Source organism: Quercus robur, chromosome 1 (genome assembly GCF_932294415.1).
Source record: "Quercus robur chromosome 1, dhQueRobu3.1, whole genome shotgun sequence".
Lineage (NCBI taxonomy): Eukaryota > Viridiplantae > Streptophyta > Magnoliopsida > Fagales > Fagaceae > Quercus > Quercus robur.
Window position 1 is genome coordinate 23,708,588 of NC_065534.1, and position 21,839 is coordinate 23,730,426.

A 21,839-nucleotide genomic window follows, 5' to 3' on the forward strand; every position below is an offset into this window, starting at 1 on the left:
ATATTGTATATGTTTTGCAAATGTAAATAATATTTGCCACCTTTTTTTTTTTTTTTTTTGTATACAATATAAATTTATATTATAACAACACAATGTATAAGAAGAATTTCCCTATATTTTAATTTATAATAGTGCTTCTATAATTATAGTATTTGCTTGAGCAATTAAATTAAGCCATCCATTCATTCTTATAGACTTGTTTATTAATTTTGTAAAATAAAATTTTTTTTCATGATTTTTTTTAAGTTAAAAACTTTTATTATCTTTGGCTTGGCTTCCTATAAAGTATTTTTGGTTTTGCCACTGATTATATGGATACTTATTTGAAGTTTTTTTTTTTTTTTTTTTTTTTTTTTTTTTTGACTTATACTTTTCCCTCCTAACTTGAAATCTTGGATCCGTCCTTGAACTATAGGAAAAAATTATCACACGTGAAAGTGGATATTACTTCAGAACACATTCAAAAACACTTTCAAATAAAAAAAAAAATTAGTCGAATTCGTAAAGTGCAATCGCAATTAATGGCTAAGGTGATGCATGAATAAATCAATCATGAGCACGTTGAAGTACTTGTTGAATATTGGTTTTCAGAAAAAGGGAATGTATGAGTATGACAAATTTACTTGTGCAATATAGTATTCTCATTTCATCAAGAAGAGGAAATTATTTTTCTTTTTCTTTTTAATTTATGTGAAATCAATATTATTGATAGATTTTATGAAACACATATGGTTAGTGACGAGACTTAAACCCTAACGCTTGCCCTTCACACTTCACAAGTACCTATACTTGTGAAGTAACTATTGTGCCAAAGATGCACGGTGGTAATTTTTTTTTTAAATGCACTTAATTTTCTTCAGGACTTAACTCTTAATTAACTTAATTTATAACTAATTAGTAGACTAAATCAAGGTATTAAATATTTAAATGGTGCAGGACACCATACAAATGATATCCCAAAATGTTATATTCACTACTCAATTGAAGCAGGAATTATATGAGAACAAAACTTATGTATAGTACATTTGGTGCTATTCATTAGATTCTCCTTTTAAGATTTTGACATGTGACTACTTAACTTAAAAAATACACTTCTATCCATGAGAAAAAAGCCACATGGCAAAATCTTAAAAAAAAAACCTAAGAAACGGCACATAAGTACTGTACCTAAGTCTTGTTCATTATATGATATACAACATGTTCTATTTACATAATAGGGATGGCGTTTAAAGTTCTAATTACTACTCATTTTTCCATTTTCTAACCATAAAATCAATTTTCTATTTTCAATTATTAATTACAACTATTTCAAAAATGAGAGAACTAATGATTCAACAACCAAGAATTTTGGGGTTTTGATCCTTGAAAACTTCAATGAAACAATGATTGCCGAGCTTTGCTTGGAATCCGACAAGGATAGTTTTTGTATCGAAATAGAGAGAGCTAAATACCGTGTTGGATCTAATTGGCTTACTTTAGAGCTCAAATATGAAATATCTACTGGGCATGTGACAGAAGTTTATACCCGTAAGATATGCTGTTGTAATACTATAGTCAAAACATTAATTTATAGGACATGGTGATTATGTCGTCAAAATTCGAATTGGGAGAGCACTTTTTTTTTCCTGGTAATTAAAGTGTCAAATACATGTTTAATTTTTTTATTAAAAAAAAAAATTTCTAAGCTAGTTAAACTGCAATTCTAATTAAAGGACATGTTAGTTATGTTGACTATTTCAAGATTCGAATTGGGAGAGCACATTTTCCCCCTTGTAATTTTTATTTTGATACATTTTCCCCCTAGTAATTAAAGTATCAAATCTCAAATACATGCTTATTTTTTTTTCTAAGCTATTTAAACAGCAATTCCAATTAAAGTATCTAACAAATTAATTTAAACTTTCTAAATATGTACAAATGATTAAATCAGTTAAAGAAATAAAAAAGACATGATTGAAGTAATCTTGCAAATTACATCAATATGCATTTTATAATTAGGTTGACATGCACAAACAAAATCAATTAGTAATTAATAAGAAGATTGATATAATATGTTCTTATTTAACATATTCCCTAATAAATTCTTAAGAAAATTTTGTGAGTAAATTACATCAATTTTAGCATTTTGTTATTGGAGGTAATGATACAAGTGGCATCAATAAACTTTCTGTACAAGTGAAAGTCAAAATAATCATATAAGATATTTAACTTTACAAAGAAAAAATAAGTAGCAATATTACTTTCCATACAAGTGATTTTTTTTTTTTTTTTTTTTTTGAGAAACTAGTCATCCATTGCATTAATTATGTGCTGGAAAATCAGCATAAACTATATTATCTATATCTGGTGGAACATATTCCATCCAAACCAACAAAAGAAAAAGAAAAAATTACTTTCTAGATTAAGGCATGTGTAACCACATTTCCTCACTTCAAAATATGAGAGAAAGAAAAACTCCGTAAGGAGCTAACAAAAGATAAAGTATTAGAAATTAAGTGACCAAAAGAGGATGAAAACATATTTCCTCTTTGCAAAGCTTTGATACCAACAAGAGAGTCGCCTTCAAAAATAGGGTCATGCAAACCTATTTCCTGAACAAATTTGACAGCTCGCCTCGTAGCTAACATCTCCAACATTTCCACCAATGAAGGTTTAGGAATTTTTTCAGAAAGAGCCGCCATTACCTTACCACGAGAGTTCCGAACAATAATCCCAATTCCTGCATTATCATTCTCTTCAAACATTGCTCCGTCAAAATTTGTTTTAAACTCACCCACAATAGGTGCTGTCCATCTCTTTTTTCTGCTTGAAGCGGTACTCCTTGGCAGGACCTTAATTCTTTGGAAAGCTGAAAGGAAGCTATGGACAGCTTCAGGAATTCTGTCTAGAGGTTAGGTAGACTCGTTCAACCTTGTTTTATTTCTATACGACCAAATGAACCATGCTGTGATGGCGAAAATTTCAAGAACCCGAGGTTGAGTCATAATTCGGTCACATAGCTCAGAGAACGTCCCCTGTGCAACTTCAAACCCGTTAACCCACCCAAAATCCATTACCCCCACCGACTTTACAGCTTCACATTCCCATAAAGCATGCATGGCATCTTCAGCTAGATTCCCACAGAGATGGCATGTAGGGCCCAAGAGAACTTTCCTTTTGAGCAAGTTTGATTTTGTTGGCAAACTATTGGTGCACTCCTTCCACAGGAAATGCTTAACTTTGCCAGGGATTTTTAATTTCCACAACCTTGACCAGAAAGTTTTTATGCTGTCAGAGTTTGACACAGATGCAGCTTCCTCTCTTGACACATCACGTAAAAGTTTATATCCTGTCTTCACCGTGTAAATGCCATCACCTGCTAAGGCCAGAAAAAATAATCAGATTGCGGGTTAGAACATAGAGGCATTGATTTAACGTTTTGTGCTTCAAACGGCAAAAAACATTTATCGGTTTTTCTTGAGTCCCACCACCCCGTATCTCTGTTTATAAGGTCAGCCACACAAGAATCACCACTCAACTCCGAGGGAGGTGATAACACTCTGCCACTTGATGCGTGCTACTTCATGCTACTTTTGTTGTACTACTTCATGGTAGCAGGCATCAAGTGGTCAGAGAAGAAAACCCAAAACACAGTGGGATAAGATTGGCAACAACCAAAAAAATAGTACAACAAAATAATTACACCATAAATAATGGCCTTGTCATCAAAACCTAAATGCAAAAGGCAACAAGAAGGCATGTTGGATAAGATTAGGAGGAACAATTTTGATGTAACAAAATTGCAGCAGTATGAAACACATTTTCCAATAAAACTAAATTTTCTTTCTTTTTCACATTTTCTTAGCGACCAAACAGAATATAAAGGCATATAAAGTCCAAAAACAAATCTGATAAAGAATATACAGAAACCATAACATTAATGGGAAAAAAAAAAAATACACCTTGTGGTGATTAAGGTGATTAAGAAATACACCTGGGTATTAGTATTAATTTAGGTTTTGAGTATTATTATTATTTTTTTATTAAATTTTTTGTTGGATTATGTTGATTTTAAATTTTTTTTTTTGTTTTTTTGGTTGATTGTTATGTTTTGCTTGCATGCATTAGTAGTTAATACAAGTGAGAATATGTTTGGCTAGTGAGAAAATGTGGGAAAATTTTAATGTTTGTGTTCTCTATTTCTCTATTTGGCTAGTGGGAAAATGTGGGAAAATTTTAAACTTGGCAAGATATTAGAAAATAAAAATAAAAATGTTAAATGAAATACTATAACTTACCCTCTTAACTTGCCTTGTAAAGTATCTTTGAACAACAACCATAATCACACCTTGTTGGTTCAAAATTTGGTACCCACTGGTGGTGGGTTTCACGAATCCATCAAATCTGTTGGGTTTTTTGGCAATTTTTATTTTTGGTTACTGCCGGCAGTGGTGATGGTAGCTGATAACAGTCAGTGAAGGACATTAGTGTGTGGGTTTTTTCTTAGAGCTGAAAACAGACAGAGAGAGAGAGAGAGAGAGAGAGAGAGAGAGAGAGAGAGAGAGAGAGAGAGAGAGAGAGAGAGAGAGAGAGAGAGAGTATTGGAAAATGAAAAGGGAGGGAATTGAAAAGGCAAAATGGCACTTAGGCCAAAACAACAGAGGGATACATTGGACCAGGCGTAGGCAATTAAAAGGTCTATTTCGGCAGTCCGAAAAGAGAGTTAACTTATGACGACTGCTCCTAATGATATTTCTTTATTATCAGACTAAGATACTGGTAAGTTTTTAGTGTAGGCGGGAATTGAACCTAATATCTCTTATTTAACTATTAAAAACTTTACTAGTTATTTTAATTAGAACTCATAAGTTAGAGTTACTAGCCTCTTTTATTTTGTTGGGTAAAGGTTAATAATTTGTATTCATTATAATTTGGGATTACTACATTTTTCAATCACAAAAAAAAAAAAAAAAAAAAAAAACTAAGGGTGTGATGAAAAATTATTTCAACCAAATTTATTGGGTAGGAGTTTGGAGTTGTGTGTATGACCAAAATGTGGGTGTATGGCTTTTTTTTTTTTTTTTTTTTATTATCAGGATGGCAGAAGATGTGTTTTTACAATGAAACATGTGTTTGTTTTTATTTTAATATATATATATATATATATATATATATTAATAAATGGATAAAACAATTTGAAACCTCAGGAGAATGGTTTTATTTTGTAGGCAATGTTTTTGTGGGGACATTAGAAGGCTTTTGTCCACTTTGGGGAGCCAGTCCCTCACGGTTTTGTCTTCGTCCCCGAGTGTGGAACCCCAGGATTTTTGCCTTTGTGGTGATTGACACCTAGGCTCACCCAAGTCCCACATCGGTTAGAGAACCCTCCCACTCAAGGTTTATAAGCTTCTGGAGCAACCAAGAGTGTACCACTACTACACAATCCTGCTTTCAGATCAAACTTTGAAAAAAAATTTGCACTTGAAAGATGTTGAAAGAGTGCACTTTTGTTTGGCAGGGGGAATTTATCATCTGCAAGGAAGTGATTGAGATCCTGATAATTAATCACCAATCTGAGTTTTCCTCTGACTTGTTCAGAATGCTTATTAACATAAAAGGCTTCACATGCCCATGGAGAAGTTGTTGGTTCAATAAGGCCTTCGGAAAGGAGGGTGGCAAGCTCTTGTTTGGCTAAGGTTAAATGTTCAGGATTCATTCCCCGATGACTGGCTTTTGTGGGATTAACATCTTCATTTTTCTTGAAGGGAAGGGATATGAAAAAGTTGGGGTTTTTCCACAGAGGATTTGAATTCTTAAGACGGAATTCAGAGTGGGTATTTGCACAACAGTCATGGATAATCTGGAGTTTTAAAGACTGAAAGGGGTCAACTGTGAACAGATGAGGAACTTGGGTCTATGTGAGAAGGTGTTGCTTGTGCATGAGTCCTTTTGAGGACCATCTAAGGTTAGGAATTTGGTGGATCCAAGGACTTGGTGTCTAATGATGAGAGTCGGAAAAATTCTGATGAACAGAGGTTTGCTTTTCAAAGTGATAAGGAATGTTTCACCATTTGCCACTCTGAACATTTGATTATGGGGTAGCCAACATTCTGTAGGCAAAATTTTGGGATGGAGAATTGTGGCTGCTGCTCCCGTATCAAACAGGGCTATTACTGGGATAGGTCTGGAGTAGGTGTCTAGGAGGATGTGTACCTGGTCAATATCAGGGAAAATAGCAAGGAAGTGGGGTTGGTGATTTCTGAGATAATTATGGAGACAAAATTCCTGACAGCTCCTTCAGAAAAGAAAGATGTAACAGTCTTTCCAACACAAATTGAAGATGGCCTTGAGATCCAAGGATTTCAGGAACATGGGAAATCTCATACAAGTAATCTAACCTATTTGCAGTGGATTTTCGAAGGGAAAGATCAAAAGTAGGTTTAGTGGTATCAATGACTATTGCCCTTTTAATGTGGGGACATTAGAAGGCTTTTGTCCGCTTTGGGGAGCCAGTCCCTCACGGTTTTGTCCTCGTCCCCGAGTGTGGAACCCCAGGATTTTTGCCTTTGGGGAGCCAGTCTCTAACCGATGTGGGACTTGGGTGGGCCTAGGTGTCAATCACCACAAAGGCAAAAATCCTGGGGTTCCACACTCGGGGACGAGGACAAAACCGTGAGGGACTGGCTCCCCAAAGCGGACAAAAGCCTTCTAATGTCCCCACAGTTTTAGCGGGAGTAAAATATATATCTACTTATCAGAAAAAAAGTGTATATATCTATTTAGTTTTTTTTATATAACTATTTATTTATTTATTTATTTTTGATATTTAGTTTTGTTTTTGGATAAACGTGGGTTTATTTATTTATTTATTTATAGGAAAAAAACAACATTGTTGGGTTGTTTAACTTGTTTTTAATTTTTTTTTAAAAAACTTATAATTGTTTTGAAGAAATGGGTTAGTACAAGTTAAACATGTATTTTTATTTGACTATCCTTTAATTTCGTCCCTACTTAAATCTATGAAATTAAAAAAAAGAAAAAAAGAATTAAAGAAGTATTGGGAAAGTTGGACATACAGGGCGTTGAACCCGCCAAAAAATCATCTTTGTCCACGCTGTTCTCTCTCTCTCTCTCTCTTCCCCAAACCTGGCTGAAACCACTCTCTACGCTCGACTTCACATTTGGCCACTCAGGCGTCCGAAAATCTCGAGACACAGATAGTAACAAACAAACACAATGCCAGGAACAACACCAATCCGAAAACACGAACGCGCTTTTTTATTCTCTTTCCCCGCGAACGATTCATTCTCGAGCTTTCTCTATCCCTCCAAGAAAACCAAAAAGTAGTGGTGGCCTTCCAAAAAAAATGAGCGTGATCGACATTCTCTTCCGCGTCGACGAGATATGCAAGAAGTACGACAAGTACGACATCGAAAAGCAACGCGACCTCAATGCCTACGGCGACGATGCCTTCGCTCACCTCTACTCCTCCCTCGAAGCCGAAATCGAAGCTGCTTTACATGTCCGAATTTTTTTTATCATTTTAACAATTTTTTTTTTCCTTTTCCTTAACTGAATCCAAATTTTATTTATTTATATAAATGATTTGGAATTTTATTGAATGAAATATGCAGAAATCTGAGATAGCTTCAATGGAGACTAACAGGGCATCTGCTGTGGCAATGAATGCGGAGGTTCGTCGAACCAAGGCTCGATTGATAAATGAAGTTCCTAAGCTGCGAAAATTGGCAATGAAGAAGGTAAATTTTTATTGAATTTTATTCATGCTCCAATTTTTTTTTTTTTTTTTTTTTAATATATGTGCAAATTTTGAAATTTTATAGGTTGTGAAATTTCTCTTAAGATTTATGGATTTTATCATAATTTATGTTTTTTATTTGGAATTTCCTATTTGCTAGCTTGGTAACTGCTAAAACTATGTAATGATAGCTCCAAATTTATTTGTATGCAAAAAAAACACAAATAGTATGTAACAATACCTCCAAATTTTAGTATGGATTCTACCTTGCTAACTGCTAAAACTATGTGATGATAAATCCAAAATCAAGGTCATATTATTATCCATACATGGTAATATATAATGAACTAAATTAGACACAATTAGGGACGCCACCAGAATATAACGAAAGGACAAAAAGTATACAAAGATTTAGAGACAAAGGCTTCGAAGAGGACAAACAATAGCCTCTGTCCTATGATCAAACCAATGCTAGATAAATTTTCTTGAGTTCTTGATATTAATGTCCATTTAACATGTGTTATTCGTTGAAAATTACCGTATTAATTTTACCACAAAAGGCTCAATTTTAAAGGGGTAGAGCGATATCTAAAAGGGGGGAGGGTGGAAGTTACTAAGTCTTAGGTTTAGGTATTTTAAGATGTAGGAAGACCCTTGTTTTACTTATGATCAATTAAGGGAGTTCATGGTGGGTTAATTACCAGCTTTGGCTTCTCTACTAACTTGGAATATGTTAGCCACTTTGCATGTTATAGCTTTCACTTTGGAGCTCAATAAAGGGGTCTTCCATTTTTGTTTGTCATATTTGACCAGCAATGCTTCCTTGGAGTTAATACAAACCTTGGAAAGTTCTTGCTATCATTATACTCACCTAGCTAGGTAGACATTTCTTATGAGTGATGATTCCACTTTGCTCTCATGTAACACTTGCCACCTTATGATGGTATCACTGCTACTGCCTATTTCCTTTCTAGACTGATGTGGGGTTGCTTTTACAACCATATATTTCACCTAACCAATGTGCACAAAGCCCTGTAGTTGATGGGTATCATAAAGTTAGGTCCTAACAATCACTTTGAGTGCAAAGTTTGTGAGAACAAGTCTTTTGGAGCAAGTTTTTGAGAAAACCAGCCTTGCAACACCAGAACAGAATGTGGAGTAGGAGTATAGATGAAATGGGCACCAATATATCCATAGAAAACCTTGTGTAAACAACGAAGTGAGATCCATGACCCAAAGAAATATATAAAGAAGTAAAATAAAAAGGGCCTTGCATTGAAGTTCACCCAGAGGATGGGCATGATATGTCTGTCTCAAACTGATGTTTGTATGGTTCTCAAAACTGGACTTTTCATTTGGTTATTGTCCTGACTTTCCAAATTACATGGTGAAGGTTCATTTTGCTTCATACTGATTTGCATATTGGCAAATATTAATTATGCAAAGCCATTAAACTTGAATTCTCTATGGTATCTAATAAAACAGGTTAAAGGTCTTTCAAAAGAAGATCTAGCTGCCCGTGATGATCTGGTTACTACACTTCCTGAGAGGATTCAAGCAATTCCAGATGGTACCACAACTGCAGCCAAACAAACTGGAGGGTGGGGAGCTTCAGCATCCCATAAGAATATCAAGTTTGACTCACCAGGTGCCAGTGCTTCTGTAATACATCTTGACTCACAATTTTTAATGATTTGAACATTTCAGTTGATTGTTAATACTTGCTTGTTTCACTACCAACCTCAGGTGGAAATTTTGACAGTGATTTTTTCCAACAAACTGAAGAATCAAGTCAATTTAGACAAGAATATGAAATGCGGAAAATGAAACAGGCATGTAAGATTCCTGATTATTATCTTTATGTCTATACTGCAATTAGATGGCTTAAGGCAGATGATATGATTGGGCTACTGCCTTGTATCATTTCCAGTTCTGCATTCTCATTTCATTAAATATCTAAACTGCAGGATCAAGGTCTTGATTTCATATCAGATGGATTGGGTACACTGAAAAATTTGGCTGAAGATATGAATGAGGTTGGTCATTCATGTAGTTTGATTTGATTGTGCTGCCATAAGAAACTAGAGATTAATCAGTTGTTGCAATATGTTCAGGAAATGGACAGGCAGGTTCCATTAGTTGATGAGATTGAGACAAAGGTGAGAAATTTATTACTTCAATATGATCATTGTCTTTCCAATCAGATCATGCTCGCAAGCAATGTTGAAAATTTTTTGTAAGTGTAATTACTTACTGGTATTTTTGGTGGTTTTATAGGCGGACAAGGTGACATCTGATATGAAAAATACTAACATTAGGCTCAAGAAAAGTCTGACCCAGGTACTTGTTGTAAAATTTACCGATATATTATGCACTCGTTTCTTCTGGTGAGACTGGTGTGGACGAGATAAATTGTACTTCTGGTTTTGTTTCAGTTGAGATCCAGTCGAAACTTTTGCATTGACATCGTTCTGGTGTGTATAATTCTTGGTATCAGTTCCTACCTATATAAGTAAGTCCTGTCTCTCTCAGATTAAAATAATATTTTGAGAATATGGTATGTGATTATGTTATCAGCTTCTTGATAACCTTTTGTTACTATTATTATTATGGGCCAAAAGGTCTTATATTTATTAATTGCTGATTAAAATTATGTAAGATTTTTGCTTGAATCTGTTAATTTGATCGGGCAAATCAAGTAATGGTTATGAAATATGACTTCTGTTTATTTGAGTTATGGGTCTCCAGAATTTTTTTTTTTATTCGCAAAGTGATGGGTCTTGAACCCATGACCTCACTCTCTAATGTGGATAGAAAGAGTTTGAGGAGAAACACGATTAAATACCAAGAGGTTCAAGATTTGTGGGCTAGGTTTGATGTGGGACTTTCTTGGCACATTTCATAGCTTACTTAGTTATTGTTGAGTCTTAGGATTAAGTTTTTTTATGTTCAAAAGTTGCTGGTTTAATTTTAATAAATTTACTAGAATAAGGGAAATTTGGTAATTTTCAGATTTGGGAATGGGCTGTCCTTGGCTGTACCAAAGGCCCATTAGTCTTAATTTATGTTTTGGGTCTTTTTCTTATTTGGTTTAGAAGTTATTAAGTACTTTTTGTTTGTTATTAGTAATCATAGTAATTCTAGGAATAGGTTATTTAGAGTCCTAGTCCTTCTAGGAAAGGATTAACAATAACCTATATAAAGGCTTTATTGTAGACTTTGTAGTCAATAATATTGAAAGTTAGAGTGATTCTAATAAAACTCTAGCAGCTTATTTTAAGCTTTGAGGGTGTGAATGCCTTCTCCTACCTAAGTGTGATTGCTTAGGAAAGTCTAGGTGTGATTGCCTAGTGTTTACCTTTCTTTATTTCTTATTCTATTCACTGTTTTAACACCAAAATCAAAGTATTTCAAGATTCAATTTAGTGCTGAATTTCAAAAGATCAATCCTTATAAGTGGAGGAGGTGCCAGTTGACCTAGATTTTCCAGGAATCGTTTCAGTTGAGAGATTAAATATCAGAATACTGCCAGGGTTATGAAAATGGACGTTTTTGACTTTTGCACAAGCCTCTCATCCCTAGTACTTTGTTCCACAGTTTGAAGTGTGCCAATAATCTTTTTTTTTGTTTGAAGAAACTGTAGCAAGTTTTGCATGTGTTCACAAAATTAAGAGATCTTTCTTTCATTTCTCACATAAGTGGAAGGCTATGCCAAAACCATCCCTGTACTCTTATAAAAGCATATGGTGCATGGTATAAGGTTCTCTTTTTTGTTGCTAACCCAAAAAAATCACGGACACTAAAGAAAATTGGTTTTTTAAAGTGATTTTGGTTTATGCGTTTTAATTATTCAATCTTAAAAAAAAACAATGATTTATGTAGCTGGCAAAACCAGTATGCATGAGGATTTATTAAGTTTAGAATTACAATATTTATATGCCAATGAAGAAAGATCGGTTGGTTAACAACTGCATATGAACACATAGTGAATATGAAGGCATTTTCATCTTTTTGAATGGCAAGATTCGCGGGGGGGGGGGGGGGGGTGTGGGTGGGTGGGGGGATAGGATCATACCAAATTAGCAATAGTGTCAAAACTTTTCTGGAAGTCTTAGTGAACTGTTTTTGGTGTCCCTTCTCTCTCTCTCTCTCTCTATATATATATATGTATGTATGTATAAACTAAATTTATTGGTCTCACCCTGCGTTTTGTCTCTTACAAGAAGGCAATACAAGCCACTATGGGCCTGTTCTCAGGTCAACTTTTATAGAGTAAGCATTGACCCTATATATATATAAATGAGTCACTGTGTGTGTTTATGTCTTATTTGCTATTCTCATAATATTTGTCAGGACTTGTGAAGCATTGGTTTTCTTTCTGCTGTCATATGTATTGTTAATGGAATAGATAAACACTAGCCTTCAACGATCATTTATTCTTCTTGTACCATTGTTGGAAGCATTGACAGTTAAAGCTGCTCTTATTGCCTTTATAGTTTTGATGAGTATCTAAATGTCGTAGAATGTTAAAATCAGTTAAAGCTGCTATTAGTACTTTTGGCATACTTAGTAATCCAATAAATCTCTTATAATATGTCACCTGATCTTGTATTCTTTGACAGTATATTCTACTTTTTATTTTTTTAATTATGTTTCACTTTTGTTTGTTTCAGTATTTTGAGCTGAACTGATTTTGAAGGCTTCTTCTACAGCTTATCGTATCATAAAGCTGTCTGGTAATAACCTTCATTATTTGAGGGCTTCTCATGTATCTTTTCAAGACCATCTGTTCATCAGTTATTTTATTTGTACTGCCATTTTAAAGATTGGTCTAGATTTTGCTAACAAAGTAGACGACCTATAAATTTCTAGCTCACCACAGTTTCAAGCTTATAGTTAATGATCAAATTGTGTCACAGTGATATGTTATTGCTTTTCTTTTTCGTTTATGCCCACTTTGAATGAAAACCTTTTTTTCTCTTTCACCATGATTGAGACAATGAAATTATTGAACATCCTCTCCCATACCCCCACAAAATTGGGAGCTTTGTGCACTAGGTACCACCTGTTTTTACCAATTAGTTAGGATCTGTCATTCTAGACCAATGGGGTCCCTGTAAGTGGTACTAATTTCCTTAACCATAGAGATCCAGGATGATACTTCAAAGTTGCGAGGAAAATGTGTACACTGATATTTTGGGCAAGTTTATGCATATATTTTAAATGATGTCATTACTAGAAAACTATAATGTACGGTTATATGAGCAGCAAGTGCATGTGCCCTTAAATATTGTAATGGCCTTTTATGCTCTTGTTGAATGGCAATTTAGGCAGGTTAACTCTGCCTTAATCTGCCTTCTCTATATGGGATAGGCCTCCTGATTATAGGAACATGAACCGAATTTAAGATGCACACAACTAACGTTACAACTGAAGCACACTCAATTTCAAGTTTACGTAAGACTATATAAGTAGAGATTATTTCGCAACTAACAGGTTTCATGTTTTATTTGTTTTGAGGGTCCTGCAAATAACTTTGCCTAGCCATTAGATTCGTAATATCACTGTTTGTTATTAAAGATAGCACAAATACAGATATTTGACATAGAGTTCATGCTTTACAGTACAGAATTAAGTACAAAGTATGCTTCATAATTTCTGATTTCATTCTATTATTTGGCCCTTGCCACTGGAGACTAATTTGCCTCACGTGCCTTATCTACATCTAATGTGACCTTCGTCTTCGTGACTGTGCCACCACAGTTAAGGAACCTTTTGCCTTTTAGGAAGCATTGTTCAGTGTAAGTTCTTTTCTGTGAAGGATAATTCAACAATCTCCTGAATTAATGATGGGTCCTGAGGGCTTAGGGTTGAAAATGTCTTGGGATTGGTCTTGGCTCTAGTAGTTTATATCATAAATGGCCAGTGTCTTACAAGGTTGAAGATCCTTGTTTTCGTTCCTGTCCTTTAGAATCTCATTGGACAGGAAATTCTCATACTTATTTTCCTCACTAGATTTCCTTTCCAGTTGGTTGATATAACTCCCCGAAGAAGAAACTGGTATTGGAGTATTCAAATTATTGGGACCATTGCCATAAACTGAGGTAAAACTGTTGGGTTTGTTGCCTGTATCAAAGCTTAAACTTGAAATGGTCTGAATGGGAGGTAGAGCTTGACTGGCAAGTATTGAAGCAAGCAGTTGGCAGTCTTTGTCTTGGCAATCTCATATAATGTCAGAATAATAGTTTATATATGTAGGCTGCACCTCAATTTTTGGTGAGTATCTTGGGAGTTCCAGTCCACAGCTGTCTTGATCTTCACTTTTGTTCTTTGATATGTTGCCTTTTGTTCAAACCCGACATAATACCCATTCATCCAACTGTGACAACAAAGAGGCAATATTCCCATTCATTTAATCGGATTATATTTGATGAAGTTAGTATGAAGATCCAAAGCACAAATGAAAAACGAAATTAACATCAAGAAAAATAATTTATATGAAATCATGTTGAAGCATGGTCCTAGGTCACTTTCTTTACGAGGTCAGGTCCTTGGCCTTTTGGGTGCCACATGAAAATATAATAGCTATTCAACAATTGTAGGTCCCTTTTGCCTACACAAGATTGAATATCGTAAAATTGGGAAACGATTTATTTCCCACAAGTACTGAAATATCCTTGAACTTGTACAGTCTTGTTTTTTTAGTGATTGAATACAGCTCGTATCAAAATCTCCACAATTGAGGGAAATGAGTAGAGAGGAACTTGCAAATTGCCTCTGATCCCAAAAAAATGAATCATCACATCTGTGAAGTTGTGCAAATGTTAAACCTTTAATTTTCAAATCATTATGCCCTTTGCTTATTAATCTTTGCTGCTTTCATTGTTGCCTCTGCTTGCTGCTCCCTGGCTGGGGTGTCAAGACATTGATTAAAAGTTACACTTAAACTATTTCCAGAAGGCAGTCCATATATTAGATGCTGCTAGCAAATAGTTCAGGATTGTAGGTTACATGTGGGAAGCAAAAACAGGGGGATGTATAGATAATGGCCTGAAGTAAGTTCTTTGGAGATTCTGTTATACTTGGGGAGTTGAGATCTTAACTCAGATTATCAAGAAGGTTCTTTTTATGTTGTTCAGCATCCTTGCCTGTTAGGGTTGCTGTTCTTATCCTCTCAATACAAAAGGATTAAAATTGAGGGGAAAAAACGAAAAGAAAAACAGAAAAAACCCTTCTGTAACCCATAGTGTTGCTTCTGCAATTTAAGGTACAACATGACATGAATCCATTGCAGCTATACTTGTGTAGAATGGGATTTTTTTTTAAAACAATAATAATAATAATAAGAGAAAATAACGAAGGACTTGTACCTGGACTCCAGTGTAAGCTATCTATGTTATCACTACTTTCTAGACCCTATTTTCCTTATATATGTAGAGAAGATCATTGACAACCATACCCACTTACTCTCATCGACCCGTTTAACCTTGAGGGTGGTTTCCTTATGTCGAGCAGTCTATATTAATCCATGATCCAATCTGTCTTAACTGCTTTTGGAGGCCGACCAGTATAAAAAACTAGAGCTTTCTTGACTCCTAAGCACTCTGATCTACAAGAGGTTAGAATTGGCTTGTCAGTACCACTGGCTTTCCAGTAACCCGAAGCTGTTGCTCTGTTAGGCCTTAATCCATTCAAGTACTTCCGATTTCTGTGGCTAAAGAAGTACCATTCATCTTCTCCAAACAAAGCTTTCTCTGTAAAAAGTAGGAGAACAAAAAATAATACAATTCAGTTATGTTAGGTGGTAATGGATTTAAGAAATAAAATGAGTGAAAGTGCAGAACAGACTGGGTAGTTCCCATGGACAGTGCTTATACAGATCTATTTCAGCAATTATGGTTGCTGGGAGTGGACGTGAAGTCACTTTGTTTTGCAAGTAATGAACAATGAGTTCTTCATCAGATGGACGGAATCTGAAACCAGGAGGTAGTTGGGAAATTGAACTAGGTTCTTTTTCCATAGGAATCAATGATGAAGAAGAGAAGGGAAACTTAGTAAGTTGTGAACAGGAGAGTACAGAGACGAGGCAATCATATAATTTACATGGTATTTCATGCAGATGAGGACACATATGTAAAGATAATAAACAGAAGGAACCAATAAAACTTACGTTGAGGCATAAAGAAACGCGAAAGCAACTTGTTCGGCATTACTTTGTTGGAATTGACATTCAACGAGTGTCTTGGCCATGTTGACATGGTCATTGGTGACCATACCCCATACTATTGAATCCCTTTAATAATAATATTTGAGGCTCTATGTTAGTATTATTTCCAATAGGTCCAATAAAAAAAAAAAAAAAAATTCCAATAGACAGTGACGGCATCTGGATTTTATTTTTTGGGTGAGGGGACAAAACAACGGTAACTACAATAATCAAAACTTAGTCCCAAAATTTTGGGTGAGTTATTTACAACTCTTAGTTCTAGTCTTTTATAATAGTCTCTCTCCTCTCAATTTGTGCAACAAAGGAGGTTTTATATAGAAAACCTGAAATTTTGTAGGTTAATTCATTAGAAATTCAAAGTCGATTTACTCATTGTCACAATTCCACTCGAGTGAGGGTTGAATGGTCATATCTTATTTATTTCAAATCCAAATAAGGTTCAATTTGTGTCCATTCTAAAGTCCCATAACTTTCTAATGAATAAGTTTTTACAAAAATTCATTATAGTGTAAAATATATAAGGCAAAAGATCATCATTCAACATCTCTGAGCAGATCAAAACTTAATTGTACACCCTTGGTGTGATGGTCACTTTACAAGTATAAGTGCTTGTGGGGTGTGGGGGGCAGGACCGGGGTTCAAGTCTCTAAAAGGGAGATTTACACACATATACACTTAGATTATGTTAGAGTAGAATTTCTATCTTGTATTAAAAAAAAAAAAAAAAAAAAAAAACTTAATTGGTTTTAAGTTACTTCAAACTCATACTTAACCCTAACAAAATTCTTTGTATATAACCAAAATTTGATATGCTTAGGCACAAGGATTAGCCAACATATATGAGCCCTAATAATCTCCCTTTTGCCAATTAGGTGCCAAAACATTGCAAATATCGATTTGATGAGATATAAAATCATTCCTCTTAGTGTTACTTTATAATGAAATTAATTAATTTAACAAATTAATCAATTAGGAAAGCATAATTTATACCAGTTAATTACCACGCGCATGCAAATCACTACATGTAATGCAACAAACAATAAAATAAAGAGTCCAACAATATTGTGACAAAGTGGAAAACCATTGAACCCATTCATAGAAAAACTTCTACAAGGGTTCCCAACCCCAAGAAGAAATTTACTGATAAATTTGAAGTGTACAAGTACCTCCAATTAAACTTACAGTTGTTACCCCACAAACTGCACCCAGGACTCCAAGAACTTCTTAAAGATTCCATCTTCATAGCAAACCACATGATGGCTCTGTGACTACTACCTTGATTTGCACTATAGCAACAACAACACAAGAAGATAACTTCAGTATTTGCTTTTGTATTCACGGGTTAAATATGTAGAGGCTAGAGTTTTCTCTCTAAATAACATAAGTTATTTTACCTTTACAACCCTATGAAAGTTGTGCATAATGAGCCTTTATATAGTCTCTCGAATTAGGTTTAAATAACCCACATCACTGACTTAAATAAAACACAAGGATTTATGATTTATTTTGTCTCAAAGATTGAGCCTTGATTGAGAGTTGATCAAGAGGATTTTCTAAGTCGATTAAAACATGATCAAGGGTCAACTGAGATTGTAGGTGTCAAGGTTAAATGTGTCTTGTGTTGTAAATCCTTGTTTAAATGTGTCTCGTTTCCAAAACCTTGTTTTAATTTCATTGAGTTGTAAGTTTTTAGTGTCTAGAATTGTTGTTAAAGATCTACATTGAAGACATAAGAAACTACTTAAAAGTTGATGGTTATGCTGCCTCTAGGCTTGATTGCAGGTCAACTAGTAGTGCTCAAAGAATTTTATTTTCTCGAGTTATGATGCATGATGACTAATATTGCTAGGGATTCATGAACTAGGATTTCAAGAAATATTTAAAGTCATATTAGGTCACCATAAATAAAAGAAGAGCACTCTATGAAGAGGAGATTTTGTTGCAATGACGGTGTGCCAAGGGTTTTGTACCAAGCATCATCTCAAGGACTATATTGAAGATCAAGGAGTATTTTCAAGTGAAGTTCCTGTACAAAGACTACTACAATCAAGTTGTAGCTGTTTTGAGTCAGACATGGATTGGATATCCATGCACGGTTAAAGAGATCCACAAGACAAAAGAGTCCAATGAATTGGAGCTGTGTGTAGTCACGTGAGTAAGTACACAATAGTGCCAACTTCAAATAGGTATATCTCATTTAAAATCCAAAATAAGTCAAATCTGTACCCATTTTGAAAGTCTAAAGGTCTAGTTTCCAATAAAACAAGTTTCTCTAAATATTTATTATGGTGTAAAAGATATGAGCAAAAGATCATCAACTCAGCTGCTTTGAGCAAATCAAAAAGCAATCATTCTAGAGCAATTTCTGATCCAAACTCAAGTACTCAACCTTAATACAATTTTATTAAAACAACCAAAATTTGATATGTTTTGACACTAAAACATGCCAACACATTTATGAACCGTAAGAGACATGATAATTAACACGCTGTAAAAAAAATTTCATTGACAACCAAGTTTTGTTTTCTAGTGATGCTCATATTGTTTCAATTGTTGATAAAGTTCTCACTATTTCAAAATATACAAGAAAAATTCGAATTATAATTAATATCACAGAAGCTAAAAAAAATAATAAATGTGTTGCTTTTTTAATGAAAAATTCAAAAAAAACCAAACACGCTTGCTTTTGAATTAAAACCTTGAATCCATGAGGGATTCCTTGGATCCACAAGGTAACAAGGTTTTAGAATCTACCAAAGAGAAATAATAAACAAAATATGTAATTTCATAAATTTGAAAAACTAAATTGTCTTAGAGGCTACAATGCTTTTAAATAGTAAAAAGGAAACATAGGGCAGTTAGGAAAACATCTGGAAAACCCTAACTTGCACTAATCACAAGATTAGGTGGTAAAATAGTAAATTTTACCAAAAATTGCAAAATTAAGATAATTGTGAAATTAAAACTACATGGGCGGTTCTTATTTTGGCTCTTAAATTAAAAGTTATTAAGGAAATAAATATTACGAAAAACGGCCAAAAAGCAAATTTCAAGGGCTTAATGAAAGAATTTGCCCAAAAAGCGGCTTCGGTCATGGCTAAAAGTGACGTTTTACTCCTAGTGCCGTTTCCCTTTATATTACTAATTTTCACCCAATTTTGTTTTTGTCACTGATGATTTCTACTCGTATTTTTCTACTTCTTGAATTTCCTTCGCATTAACTTCTAATGGTCATTCTTCTCAAGGAAAGTATGTGCTGTCAATAATTGTTGCTTAGAAAAAATTCTAGAGGGAGTAAAAACAAGTACGTCCCATAGTTTTTCAACTATTTGTTCTTGCAGTTGGCAATAATTTTTGGTTTTTGTGGACTTTGAAAGAAAATAGGTGAACGGATCTTGTAGAATTTGTCCAGACGGCAGACGGTTCCAATTGTTTAATTAGTTTAACTTTATAGAGGTAAAAACAAGTTGAGTAAGGAATGTGTCTGCTCTGCCTAGTTTAATTAGTAGATCTTATACCATGTAAGCCGGGAAATTTGGTAGAAAATTCAATATAATATAAAAGGGAAATAAAATGTGATATTTTCACGAATATCACTTAATATTGTACTAATATTTTCCCATGAAACTAACATATTTAATCACATGATGTATACAATTTGGACAAAGTTTAACTATAAAATTGGTTGTACCCTAAGATTACAACCTTACTCAATATATTTTTATTGGAGGTGAATTTTGACAAATCTATCATTGGATTACATCTTCTTTTTATATCCTCTATGCTTGCAAAATTTCTAAAAGATTAAAGATCAATAGCTATATCATTAATAAATTGTTTAAATTGCAAGTTTTTGTAGTTTAAAATTATGCATAAAATTAGGGTTGTCCAACCCACTCGCCAAACCTGCTCGTACCCAACCTGTCGCTACTCGATCCACTACTCCGGTAGTCGGATGCGGGTCCTGAGCTCCAAAACTGGACGTCGGCTGGTCGGTTTCAAGTCCCCTCCTTCAAAACCAGTGAAACCCAACCCACCTGAAGACCATCAGAATTAGGTGAATTCTCAAGCTTTTCGGTGAGTTTTTAAGCTTGATTTGACGGATTTCGACGACCAAAACAATCTGATCCAGAATAGATACACTAGATCCAGTGATTCTCGACGTGATTTGGGGGAAAAATCATTGAATCTGATGAAATCTCTGCCAGCTCTGGCTAGATCTCACCGGATCTTGGATGGATTGGGCAAGATCTCGCTGATTTTCGTCGTTTTTCAGTGGTTTTCGGCGGGTTTCGGCTTCACCCAAAACCGATGCCACCTAACAGAAAACCAACCCATGAAACCTGACCCTCTTACAGGTTGGTTGCGGGTTGGGCACCTGGCTACTTGATCTCTTATAGGTCGGTTGCAGGTTAGGCACAAACTCGACCCACCCGACCCATGGATAGCCCTACATAAAATGTAAACTTATAGATCATATAGAAAATAATATCTAATTGACACAAAATTTGATATGTGTATTAAGAGCGTAAAGAATATGCAATTTAATTGTTAGATTTTCAAAATATGTAGTAATATTTATTTTATTGAGTGAGGTTGTAACCTTAGGTTACAACTAATTTTGTAGCTAAACTTGTCCATACAATTTATTTTTTGAAATAATAATCTATAATTTTAAAATGTTATTATTATTATTATTATAGACACATCATGTGATAAAAATAAAATTGTTAACTCTAAATAAATATACTAACAAAGGTCTAATTTGTTACCGACTAAAGTGCAGGGAGTGAATTGTTAAACTTCAAATAGAATGTTGATAGTTCTCAAAAGAAAAAGAAAAAGAAAGTATGTTGAAGTACCAAATTAATAGTTACATTAAAATTTAAGGTTGATGTTTGCAAAAACCATAAAGATACTCTACTTGTCTTTATCCCAACTCTGACATTGTTTTCTCCGAGCCAAGGGGCTTTGAGAAGCATGTACGTAATTACTACGAATCATCAGTTGGACTAACATATCACAGGAAGGGAAACATAGCTCAAACTTTGCAATATTTCGCAAATTTTTTATTAAGAAAATCCATTTCTCCTGTGACATTGGAATTAGGAGAAATATTATTTATCGTAAAAAGGTAGCTTTATAAGCATCTTTTATCAAATCAACCCGATGATGCCAAGGTCTTGATTTGTTTCTAATTAGACTAGTGGTTTTAGTTTTGAATTTACCTTGTTCGAAGAGATTCTAAAAAAAAAAAAAAAAAAAACACAAAAACAAAAACAAAAACCTTACCTGTTCTAAACCTAAAACATACTAGGAATGATTAGCTTTGTTCCAATCGATTTATATTGGCATCTTATGTGTAAGAAGATATCGAATCCTAGGTAGGTTTGTCTGTTAAGGTTTATCTTTTAATGTGTTGAAAAAGAAGCTTATCTTTGTCTTTTCTTGTGTTGATCAACAAGCTTATCCTATTTATGCACGTGAATAATTAATTGAAAAAGGAGATAAGGGAAGCTTTTCATATCACTATAAGTAAATATGGTTTAACCCGAAAGGTTTTCAATGTTACTTATTTAAAAAAAAATTTGCCGCGGAAAGACCCCCCCGTCTTGAATGAGTGGGTTTCCTCTTTTCCTTTACGTACAGATATGGAACCACTCTATGTATGATAATTTGGTTTCATATAGAATCATAAGCATTAATTATAGAAAATTGTTGAGAAAGATTGCTTAAAAGGACTGGTTCTCGAGCTTCCTTAATCCATTACCGCATAGTTCGTTCAGAATTCAAGGCATCTAGATCACATTTAAATAGCATTTCGAAAGCACGCTCAAGTCTTCGCCTTTCCACTTCAGGAAATGTCCTTGGTAA

At 34.3% G+C, this 21,839-nt stretch overlaps 1 protein-coding gene and 1 pseudogene across 1 annotated transcript; one reads left to right on the forward strand and one right to left on the reverse strand.

Annotated features, from left to right (window-relative positions):
• The first annotated feature begins 7,055 nt into the window (after positions 1-7,055).
• Positions 7,056-12,719, forward strand: LOC126726190 (syntaxin-71-like). Its single transcript, XM_050431344.1, has 9 exons — positions 7,056-7,501; positions 7,614-7,739; positions 9,224-9,386; positions 9,485-9,570; positions 9,706-9,774; positions 9,853-9,897; positions 10,016-10,078; positions 10,174-10,250; positions 12,412-12,719. The coding sequence occupies exons 1-9, from the start codon at positions 7,346-7,348 to the stop codon at positions 12,422-12,424; spliced, it is 798 nt and encodes a 265-aa protein (XP_050287301.1). The 5' UTR covers positions 7,056-7,345; the 3' UTR covers positions 12,425-12,719.
• Positions 12,720-13,400: 681 nt separating this feature from the next.
• Positions 13,401-15,809, reverse strand: LOC126726186 (NAC transcription factor 29-like; annotated as a pseudogene).
• Between the last annotated feature and the right edge of the window lie 6,030 nt (positions 15,810-21,839).

Bases quoted from the DNA above. Each gene is read 5' to 3' on its own strand.
- LOC126726190 (XM_050431344.1), top strand. From the start codon at position 7,346: ATGAGCGTGATCGACATTCTCTTCCGCGTCGACGAGATATGCAAGAAG. The intron at 9,387-9,484 runs GTGCCAGTGCTT...TACCAACCTCAG, and splicing joins TATCAAGTTTGACTCACCAG to GTGGAAATTTTGACAGTGAT. The intron at 9,898-10,015 runs GTGAGAAATTTA...GTGGTTTTATAG, and splicing joins TTGATGAGATTGAGACAAAG to GCGGACAAGGTGACATCTGA.